Raw genomic sequence first — 11,878 nt, forward strand, 5'->3', positions numbered from 1 at the left:
TTCGTTCGAACACTTCCGGAACAAGCAACCCGTCCTCGACTTGAGTCCATTACATCCAGCGATCGACCCCACAGACGCATTCATAAATTTGTACATGCTGTTCATTCAAAAAGGAAATTTTCTCAAATATAAGTTAATATTATAATATATTAGCATATTGGGCATATATAGGCATAGGTTAGGTTAGGTGTTTAGGTTCTGTTGGCAATTATTTGTATTTATAGTACGTGGGTGAAGCATTTACAGCGTTGTGGTTTGAACAAAATTCGTCAGTGAAGCACTTGTTCCGGAAGTGTTCAGACGTCATCAATTGTGACTCGTGTGTAACAGCCCGTCCTCCGAAGAAAAACCCAAAAGTGATTCCATGCTCCCGCCAAACCCCCTCGTGTGTGGAATGAAAAACGGTTTACATACGACTCGCAACTTATTTCGTCCGAACACTTCCGGAACAAGTATCTAGTGTCTAGTGAGATACCTCCAGTTCCAGCCATATCCACAGCTGGCGGGGGGAGCGGGGAGGTAGGGGCCGGCTTGAGAAGTCGAGGCTGAAGAAGACAACGGCGTCGGCCTCCGTCACCCTCGCTGACGACGCCGCCTCCGTCCACACGAACTCGCACCTGGAAACACCACCACAAGTCCACCGCTGAATTGTAGCTTGAAAAATGTTTGGAGAAGCAGCCACTACGGGCATGTTCGGGTTGTTAACATGACTGCATGTAAATATTCTTCCGTATATTTGCATGTGTTTGTATATACAGCTCAGAATTGTACCTTTGAGGACGTAATATTCTTAGATATTGTGAGTAATATTTCACTCACTTCTGTCATAGGAGATTGAACTCAGACCTGTAATATATATATATATATATATATATATATATATATATATATATATATATATATATATATATATATATATATATATATATATATATATGTGTGTGTATATCACGAAAATAAACACGTGATTAAGAATGTGACAATGTCAGACCACGGAGGAAAAATGAAACAGGAAATTTCCTTAAGTACTTTCGTATATTAAATACATCTTCAGAAGGACCTTCTGAAGATGTATTTAATATACGAAAGTACTTAAGGAAATTTCCTGTTTCATTTTTCCTCCGTGGTCTGACATTGTCATATATATATATATATATTATGTGTGTGTTTAAATTAGATTGTGTGTTCAAGATATGAGGTTAAACGCCTGGGGCTACCCTTGCACAACTTGGCTAGATTACACATGAGGAGGGGGTAAGGGAGTGTTATAGGCTAGTCAGGGTCACCCCCTGGTGCTACCCTTTAAGAAATATCAGCATCCGTAATGAACCCCTGCAATCTTCACGGAGGATTGGCACATAGTTTCTCTCTTCCCCTCTCCTCCAACACCCTCCCTGCCCCCTCTTCCCCAACATCCTTCCTCGCTTCTCCCCCTTTCTTCCTCTTTTCCCAATCTTCCCCCCCCCCCCTTCTTCCTTTCTCACTCTCCACCTTTCTCCACCCTTTCTTCTCCCTAACATTCCCCTCCCCCCTCTACCCTCTTTCTCTCTCTCTCTCTCTCTCTCTCTCTCTCTCTCTCTCTCTCTCTCTCTCTCTCTCTCTCTCTCTCTCTCTCTCTCTCTCTCTCTCTCTCTCTCCCCCCATTTCGTTTTGCTATTTCTCTCTCTGAAAAATATTAGGACAAATTGCTAAGACTCAACAAAAAACAAATCTCCGATTTCAGACTGCAAAACAATCGCAGGGAGGGGGTGGGGGTTGCCATAGATACCGATATTTATTAAAGGGGGGCAATGGGGCCGACCCCAACTGGCCTGTGACACTGCCGTATAACTATAGACATATATATAGTGAGACTTGTGACCGAGGGAGCGACCCCCGGCGTCAACTAACCTCCAGGTTGGACAGTTGTCGTGCCTGAGGCGCCCCTGGTGTTGAAGGACGTCCTCCCAGGCCGCCCACTGGTGCCAGAAGGGCGTCCAGAACACCACCAGACGGGGGGCGTTAGTCTCCTGTTGACGCTGGTGTTGGCAGGCTTGCCCCCGTGACCACGCCACACCTGCCGTCTCCTGTTGACGCTGGTGTTGCCAGGCTTGCCCCCGTGACCACGCCACACCTGCCACAGGAAGATATGTAACTACTCTGATACACACACACACACACCTGTAATATATTTTCTAATGATTTGTTTAATATTTTTTTTCGGAATATTCAGAACGAAATGTTGGTCAGAAGTTTGCGCTTATAAGGGCTATATAAATATAAATGTAGTAGGCATCATTTAGAATAAATAAACTATTATTTATTATAAGTGATGATACTTATAATAAATAATGGCTAATTTAGGTACAAATACGTACAAAATGAGTTACAAATGAGTTAGCATGTTGGGTTTCTAGATACAGCTGGTATGTACTATGCCTAAAGCCACTAATACACAGCGAACCGGGCACGAGTCTATTTCGGGCAGAACACTTCTATCAGATGGTAATATATGAAGGTAAATGAAGAAATATATATATATATATATATATATATATATATATATATATATATATATATATATATATATATATATATATATATATATATATATATATATATATATATATATATATATGTCGTACCTAGTAACCAGAACGCACTTCTCAGCCTACTATACAAGGCCCGATTTGCCTAATAAGCCAAGTTTTCCTGAATTAATATATTTTCTCTAATTTTTTTCTTATGAAATGATAAAGCTACCCATTTTATTATGAATGAGGACAATTTTTTTTTATTGGAGTTAAAATTAACGTAGATATATGACCGAACCTAACCAACCCTACCTAACCTAACCTATCTTTATAGGTTAGGTTAGGTTAGGTAGCCGAAAAAGTTAGGTTAGGTTAGGTTAGGTAGGTTAGGTAGTCGAAAAACAATTAATTCATGAAAACTTGGCTTATTAGGCAAATTGGGCCATGCATAGTAGGCTGAGAAGTGAGTTCTGGCTACTAGGTACGACATATATATATATATATATATATATATATATATATATATATATATATATATATATATATATATATATATATATATATATATATATATATATATATATATTTATATAAAGTTGTTGAATATGACCGAAAAAGTAAGATTAATAATTCGAACACGATTTTTTTCAATATTTCTTATGTTTTTCCTTCACTGTCTGTGGCAATGAAAATATCAATTCTCCAAAATTCATATTTTTACTAATGGTCTGACGCTTAGAAGCGTTTCGTAAGGGCTTCTTACATTCTCAAAGACTTCTTTACACTTAACACTACACTTATGATCTAAATTTTTGATACACTCGATGCACTGTGTATGAAACATTTGACATAACCCATGCTTTTTATTGTTTTGGGTGAGGTGAGTACATGAGAATGGAAGTAACTGCAGAGGGTCTGTTGGCCCATACGATGCATTGAAGTGGGTAGAATATAGTTGTGCATTAATTGGCTGTTGATTGCTGGTGTTGACTTTTTGATGTGTAGTGCCTCGCTGATGTCGAGCCGCCTGCTATCGCTGTACCTATCGATGATTTCTGTGTTGCTTGTTAAGATTTCTCTGGTGATGGTCTGGTTGTGGGAAGATATTATATGTTCCTTGATGGAGCCCTGTTGTTTATGCATTGTTAGTCGCCTGGAAAGAGACGTTGTTGTCTTGCCTATATACTGAGTTCTTTGGGGCTTACAGTCCCCAAGTGGGCATTTAAAGGCATAGACGACGTTGGTCTCCTTCAAAGCGTTCTGCTTGGTGTCTGGAGAGTTTTTCATGAGTAGATTGGCCGTTTTTTGGTTTTATAATAAATTATCAGTTGTATTTTCTGATTTTTGTCTGTAGGGATGATGTTCCTATCAACAATATCTTTCAGGACCCTTTCCTCCGTTTTATGAGCTGTCGAAAAGAAGTTCCTGTAAAATAGTCTAATAGGTCTAATAGGGAGTCAACCAACACAACACTTGTACCCTCTATTAGACTGTTTTACAGGAACTTCTTTTCAACGGCTCATAAAACGGAGGAAAGGGTCCTGAAAGATATTGTTGATAGGAACATCATCCCTACAGACAAAAATCAGAAAATACAATTGATAATTTACAACAAAAACAAAAAAACGGCCAATTTACTCATCAAAAACTCCCCCAGAGACCAAGCAGAACGGCCTGAAGGAAACCAACGTCGTCTATGCCTTCACATGTCCGTTTAGGGACTGTAAGCCCCAAAGAACTCAGTATATAGGCAAGACAACAACGTCTCTTTCCAGGCGATTAACAATGCACAAACAACAGGGCTCCATCAAGGAACATATAATCTCTTCTCACAACCAGACCATCACCAGAGAAATCTTAACAAGCAACACAGAAATCCTCGATAAATCCAGCGATAGCAGGAGACTCGACATCAGCGAGGCACTACACATCAAAAAGTCAACACCAGCAATCAACAGCCAATTAATGCACAACTATATTCTACCCACTTCAAGACCCCGAACCAATACAGTAGCAGCAAGAAGAAGTTTGGGCCAATAGGCGTTCTGCAGTTACTTCCATTCTTATGTTCTCATATCCATGTTATACCCTTTGATTCGTGTTCTGTCATATCTTTGTCACCTCACCCAAAACTTTTGTGCCATATCACCTCACCCAAAATGAGTATAAGTATGAATGTATTTTATGAGTAAACTAAGTCTTTGAAAGTGTAATAAGCATTATGAAACACGTTCAGGCATCAGACCAGACATAAAGAATGAATTTTGGAGAGTTAATTTATCAATTACCCTCTTCAGTGAAGAAGAATGTAAGAAATATTGAGAAGACTCGTGTTAGAATCTTACCCTTTCGGTCATATTCAACAACATACATATGTTGCAACCCGTTCTCGCAAATTCGTAAAGTCAATATTGACTTATTAAATAAGTGCATAGGTGACATACTAAACATAATAGATACCCTTAAAAAGCTTCATAGAAAACACCGACCTTACCTAACCTTGTTAGTATCTTAAGATAAGCATCTTATAGCTTCGTAATTACAATTGTTACTTAAAATTCCCGTTCCCGTATATATATATATATATATATATATATATATATATATATATATATATATATATATATATATATATATATATATATATATATATATATATATATATATATATATATATATATATATATATATATATATATATATATATATATATATGTGTGTGTGTGTGTGTGTGTGTGTGTGTGTATGAGGAACTCTAGCAAGTCCAGGAAGACCCCCTGAGGATCCCCGAGGGAGGTGACCGCAGGAATATTATTGTCACCCAATAGTATCGGGGGTCCCAACACACGTGGCAGCAACAGACGGGTAACAGTGAAGGAGAAGCCAGACACACAAGGGCAGCAACGGACAGGTAACGGTGGAGTGTTCTGGAGCCTCCCAGACCGTTAAGCTCCGGTGATTATGTTAAGAGCATCGGCCCCCTCCTGTGATCACCGCCGCCACCTGCCACCACCACTACCACCACCTGCCACCACCACTGCCCGCCACCTGCCACCATCACCACTGGCACTTCCATCACTGGCACTTCCACCACTCACCACCGACAACCACCACCACCACCGACCACTACCACCGACCACTACCACCACCACCGACCACCGCCACCGACCACCACCACCGCCAACACAGAGGAGGTTTCAAGCTGGAGGAATGTAACAAGTGGGGTCCCACAAGGCTCTGTCCTAGGACTGATGCTCTTCCTAATTTGTCAACGACCTTCCCGAGGAAGAGAGCTCAGGAAGCTCACCTGTCAGTGTTTACAGGAGACACCAAGGTGATGAGGCATGTAAAACCAGAGGACTCCAGGAAGTTACAAGAGGACCTTGACAAACCTCAGGAGTGGTCAAACAAATGGTTGCTGGAATTCAACCCCCAAAAAGTGTAAGGTAATAAAGATGGGAAAGAGAGAGAGGAGACCAGGAAACATCAACATCATTACGGAAAGGCAACTACAGAAGTCGGTAAAAGAGATTTAAAAGTGGATGTAATTCCAACACTAACACCAGAGGCACACACACACGCAGGATAACATCGGCGGCATATGGAACGCTGGCATATATGAGAACTATTCTCGTTTAGGAATGAGAATCAGGACTCGTTGAAGGCAATCTACACATTTGTTAGACCAATACAGGAATACGCAACACCGGCCTGGAATCCACACCTTGTGAAGCCAAATTTGAAAAAGTACAAAGGTGTTCAACAATACTGGTGCCAGAGATAAGAGGCTTGAGCTACGAAGATAGGCTAGTGGAAATAAATGTCACAACCCTAGGGGATAGAAGGAATAGAGGGGATATGATCACAACATACAAGGTAATGAGGGGAGTAGATAAGGTGGACAAGGATAGCCTCGTCAGACTAAGAGAAAGCAGTACACGAGGACACAGGTGGAAGTGGGGAATGCAAACGAGCTACCAGGAAATATTGGTACCCTGTACGTGTGGTCCACAAGTAGAATGTACTGAAATAAGTAATGGAAGCCACCTCCATCAACAACTCTAAGGCCAGATTCGACAAAGAATTTGAACGTTAAAATGTTTAAGTTGTAATAGAACAGGTGCAACAGGGCTAGTAGGCGGGGTATGTAGAGCTAGAGCTCATTCCCCTGGAGGCACTGTTAGGTAAGGCCACCACTGCTGCCTCCCACCACCACCACTACTGCCTGCCACCACCACCACCACTACCACCGCCTACTACCACCACTGCCTACCACCACTGTCGGAAATTTCCGACTACCTGATTACTAACCCCTGTTATAATAAGCTAAATTTCTTATGTCAGAAAACTGACCCTACTAACAGCATTAATGTTCCAGTGAGGTACAGGTGTAGACGCCCCGGGAGACCTCGGGGAGCACTGTGGCAGCCACCGTTGGCCACCTCGCTGTTATTCCTCACAAATTCTTAATTCTTCCAGTCTACAATTATGCTTTAAAAGTATTATATTAGACAGAACTTAAGTAAAGCTTAGATAGAACTAAGCAACTTTCTCCCCGAGGCGAAATATACCCAGCGAGACTGGTCGAGTCAATCGGAAATAAAATAGTCACGCCATAAAACTTTATACACATTAAATATAATTTACTTTCTTGGAAACTTCCAGTCCAGCATAACAAACAGTCAAAAAACTGTTTTCTGTGATTGGAACTGATACAATAATGCGTAAAATAACACCTTCTTGTCCTCGTTAATAAATTGGCAGAAATTAGTGGCGTGACTAGTAACGTAACTTGACACAGGGTAGGAACAGGCGCCGCTGTTCATATGGAGCGGACCTCCTGAGGAAGTCAACTTAGCAGCCACGCTTATCTTCGACATCCGTGCCCTTACAGCGTTCTTCAGCTACTGCGACCCCCAATGACGAGTGTCCCTTGTATCCGCAGTGTGGTGATCACCAGGACCCAGACGACATCCAGCCGGCGACACTCGCGGGACAGCCGCCGTAGGCCGCCAGCTGCGTACCCCCCTGCATGGTGCCTGGTTAACCCGGTGTCCATTTATACTCATGTTGAAACCTTCTAGATACATGACGCCTTTTGAGTATTTAAAATAATATTAGTAGTTTAGTTAACTAACCATTATTATAATTTTCCTATCAATCGAGAATTATCGATAGATAGGCTACTACTGAATACCACCCCCGAGATATGTGTAAAGGGTAACATCCAGCAGAAGTTCAGAATTGTAATAGAGTCCGTTTTTGCCGAATACAATCCACGCGATATTATAAATTACTTTTAATGAATCTACCGGCTGGGAAATTCCCCACAACCACCACCATCACTGCCTGCCACCACCACCACCACCACTACCACCACTGCCTACCACCACCATCACCACTACCACCATTACCTGCCACCATCACCACAACTGCCTACCACCACCACCAACACCTGCCACCACCACTGCCTGGCACCACCACTGCCTGCCACCACCACCACCACTACCACCACCAAGACCCCATAAACTGGCTTGCTCATACCAAGGCATAAAAAAATCTTAGGTGAAAAGTAGGTGGAGGTTGCTTGGTATGATGGGTGACAACCCACCCACCTGCCTGCTGGCAGGTGGGTGAAAGTGGGATGTAAGCAACCCCGACAGGTAGGTGGGAGCCTCGTGTCCTTATCTCCGCCTTGTTTATCTCCTTAGGCTTCCGCTGCTGCTTGCCGGATGCACGATAACGTACCGACAATCAGTCGGCCAGAGCCCGTGTAAATAGCAAGCCTGGCGCACACATGTGCCGCCGCGAACACGTGCCGCCGCGCTCCCGTGAATGATGAACGTGTTTCATTTATAATAACGTCACTGAATGGTGGTAGAGCCTTGTGGAGGTGTAGAGCCTTGTGGAGGTGTAGAGCCTTGTGGAGGTGTAGAGCCTTGTGGAGGTGTAGAGCCTTGTGGAGGTGTAGAGCCTTGTTGAGGTGTATTACCAGTTCTTGAAGTATACCTCAGCGGTATACGCGTAACGGAATGTTATAATGTACGCCGTTATAGGATTGTCTCTTGTACGTTATCGGGGTGTTGTGTATGGCTTTAGTACTACAGAGAATGAGGAGAATGGAAAAAGGTGTTGAACACTTCCATCAACGTGCTCAGCCTCCTGGGGAAGGGAAATGTGGTGAAGGGGCGGGGTTGACAACGTGTGAGGTGAGGTGCGAGAGAAGGCATGGAGGTGTGAGGTAGAGTGGAGGAGGAGGCAAGTAACTCTGTAACTGGAGAAAGTAACTCTGCGATACTTTCCTCTCTTCTTCTTCTTGAGAATAGATGCAGTTTGCATGAATGGTTTACCCTCCCGATGACTGCACCAGGACAGATGTTGGGAGACGCGTTGACGTCGAGGAGAAGAAAGTCAAAGGTGTTAGATGTGTCGGGCCATAGAGAGAGGAGTGGCGACGAAAAGAGAGGCAAACGCTAGAGGGAGACTCGCCGCACTGTAGGGCTGGGTGTCGAGTTCACGGCGGCAGCTGATCCACGCACGGCGTAGCGGTGTGCGCAAGACGTCAACTAATATTTCTCCGGAAACTTGTATATCGGAAAGCGGAAGCAGTACGCATCCCAAATCACCCACGTGTCAGGGGGACACCCGGCCACCAGGCGGTGCCCTCGGCTGAGACATCTTATCCGGCACCCTATAAACAAACTCCTTCACCCGCGACACCCACACAGTGGACGAGCACCATGGGATCGGAAGCACCCAGGCATCCCGATAAGGGCCCAACACCGGACCCTCACAGGGCACGACCCCAGCAGTCGGGAAGAGGCTTCCCCCAGACTGGGGCAACGAAGGAGGGGGATATACTTTCTTCCTCAGTATATACTATATACATATAGTATATATATATATATATATATATATATATATATATATATATATATATATATATATATATATATATATATATATATATATATATATATATATATAGAGAGAGAGAGAGAGAGAGAGAGAGAGAGCGAGAGTATATATATATATATATATATATATATATATATATATATATATATATATATATATATATATATATATATATGTCGTACCTAGTAGCCAGAACTCACTTCTCAGCCTACTATTCAAGGCCCGATTTGCCTAATAAGCCAGGTTTTCCTGAATTAATATATTTACTATAATTTTTTTCTTACGAAATGATAAAGCAACCCTTTTCTCTATGTATGAGGTCAATTTTTTTTTATTGGAGATAAAATTAACGTAGATATATGACCGAACCTAACCAACCCTACCTAACCTAACCTAACCTATATTTATACGTAAGGTTAGGTTAGGTAGCCAAAAAAAGCTAGGTTAGGTTAGGTTAGGTAGGTTAGGTAGACGAAAAAACATTAATTCATGAAAACTTGGCTTATTAGGCAAATCGGGCCTTGAATAGTAGGCTGAGAAGTGCGTTCTGGCTATTAGGTACGACATATATATATATATATATATATATATATATATATATATATATATATATATATATATATATATATATATATATATATATATATATAGAGTATACTATATGTATATAGTATATACTGAGGAAGAAAGTATATCCCCCTCCTTCGTTGCCCCAGTCTGGGGAAAGCCTCTTCCATATATACTCAGTATATACATACTTTCCTCTCAGTATGGTGGAAGGCAGGAGGCAGCCCCAGAGCCGAACACTGATACAAAAGAAGGTCTGAGGGAACGAATCTTGCTACTCTTTCAGGTTAAACCCAGTAAATGGATGGGTGATCACTCAGTGGACAGAGACCTCCTGAAGGCTTCCAGCGCAGGAGCAGGATTTGTGGGAAGCGACTATTGCAGGAAGGGGGGGGGGGTGGAATAAGCTTCGAAAAGCTATAAGGCATAGCAGAATGTTGCAAAGAGGAAAGAGGGGAGATTGTTGCACTGAATTAATTAAATGTAGTTGAAATTATTTTGTAATATTGCTTTTGGACCGCTGGTCCAGACGTCCACTACTGGGAGACATAGCAACACAGAGCCCAGCCCCCCAGCCTTGCTAGAGGGTAGGTGACACGAGACTACCAGCTGGTGGAACAGGAGCGCGGGCCTTCACCAACCCTCAGGATATTACATGATGCATCCTCTTGCGTCTATTGATTTCATGTTGCACAGCGCCTTCCTGGTACTAACTGTCTCATCACTCACACATTAGGATCTCTCTCTCTCTCTCTCTCTCTCTCTCTCTCTCTCTCTCTCTCTCTCTCTCTCTCTCTCTCTCTCTCTCTCTCTCTCTCTCTCTCTCTCTCTCTCTCTCTCTCTCTCTCTCTCTCTCTCACGTTACTAGTGTGTCATACCACTGGTAGGTTTTTCACTTGAAGTATGGTTGTTAGTATGGTTGCTGGTGGTGGTGTGGCTGTAGATGGCGTGGTTGTTGGGGTGCTCTTGGTGACGTCTCTGGTGGTAGTGGCTGCGGCGCAGCTCCTGTGTGGTGTGGGCGGCCAGGAGGGTAGAAATGGGCGTGAAGGAGAGGTCCTGATAGAGGAGCCAGTACACCCACAGCGGGAGGAGGAGACACAGCATCACCCTGGCTCTCCTCTTCACCCTCCACTCCCTCGAGCCCATCCTCCAGGATACACTCAGCCGGGTCACGCCGGCCTGTAGGCCCACTCCTGGAACGAGAGAGTTAACTGGTCTAATGTTGGTTCTGTAATTGGTGAGAGAGAGATCAAGTTGTCACGTGACCTCGGGAGAACGCCTCCACCCAAGGCCCATTTCAGGTATACTTCAGGTATACTCCAGGTATACTACCTCAGTGAACCCCCCCCCCCCTCGAAAAAAAAGTATCCACAAAAAAAAGTAGCTTTCTGTTATGCAATATATCCATAAAACATCTTTACACAGCTTCGAAATACAACATTATAAATCTACAAAATGTAATATTAATCTTCTCATATTTCGCTTAAAACGAAAAAACTCAATATATACGTTCACCACATGTATAATTTTTTTAAATGATTTTTTTTTGTTATTAAAGTAACGTGTAATATGTACTGTGAAAGTGTAAATGTTTTATGTGTACACAAATACATGATGGTTCACTACTCATGTATATATAAAGAGTGTGAGTGCTGTATGATACACACTTGTGTGTATCATGTGTGCTGTATGATTATGTGTGCTGTATGATTACGTGTGCTGCATCATGTGTGCTGTATGATTACGTGTGCTGTATGATACACATCTAGAAAGACCTCTCATCATAACACCTTCAATTGCTTAATGTTCATCCAAAAAATGTGAATATTAAATCTGTTCTGCACGAGAAGCTTATCAGGGAAAGCTGTGATATCAGGCTC

At 42.5% G+C, this 11,878-nt stretch overlaps 1 protein-coding gene across 1 annotated transcript in view; it reads right to left on the reverse strand.

Moving 5' to 3' along the window:
* Window positions 1-11,206, reverse strand: part of LOC138349529 (alpha-(1,3)-fucosyltransferase C-like) — a 28,748-nt gene extending 17,542 nt beyond the window's left edge. The window contains exons 1-3 of the mRNA XM_069321807.1: window positions 10,877-11,206; window positions 1,891-2,113; window positions 476-617 (exon numbers count right to left, since the gene is read on the reverse strand). Coding sequence (XP_069177908.1) covers window positions 476-617; window positions 1,891-2,113; window positions 10,877-11,144 — 633 coding nt within the window. The 5' untranslated portion in view covers window positions 11,145-11,206. The remainder of the gene's footprint in view (window positions 1-475; window positions 618-1,890; window positions 2,114-10,876) is intronic.
* Between the last annotated feature and the right edge of the window lie 672 nt (window positions 11,207-11,878).

This window comes from Procambarus clarkii, chromosome 10, assembly GCF_040958095.1.
Source record: "Procambarus clarkii isolate CNS0578487 chromosome 10, FALCON_Pclarkii_2.0, whole genome shotgun sequence".
NCBI lineage: Eukaryota > Metazoa > Arthropoda > Malacostraca > Decapoda > Cambaridae > Procambarus > Procambarus clarkii.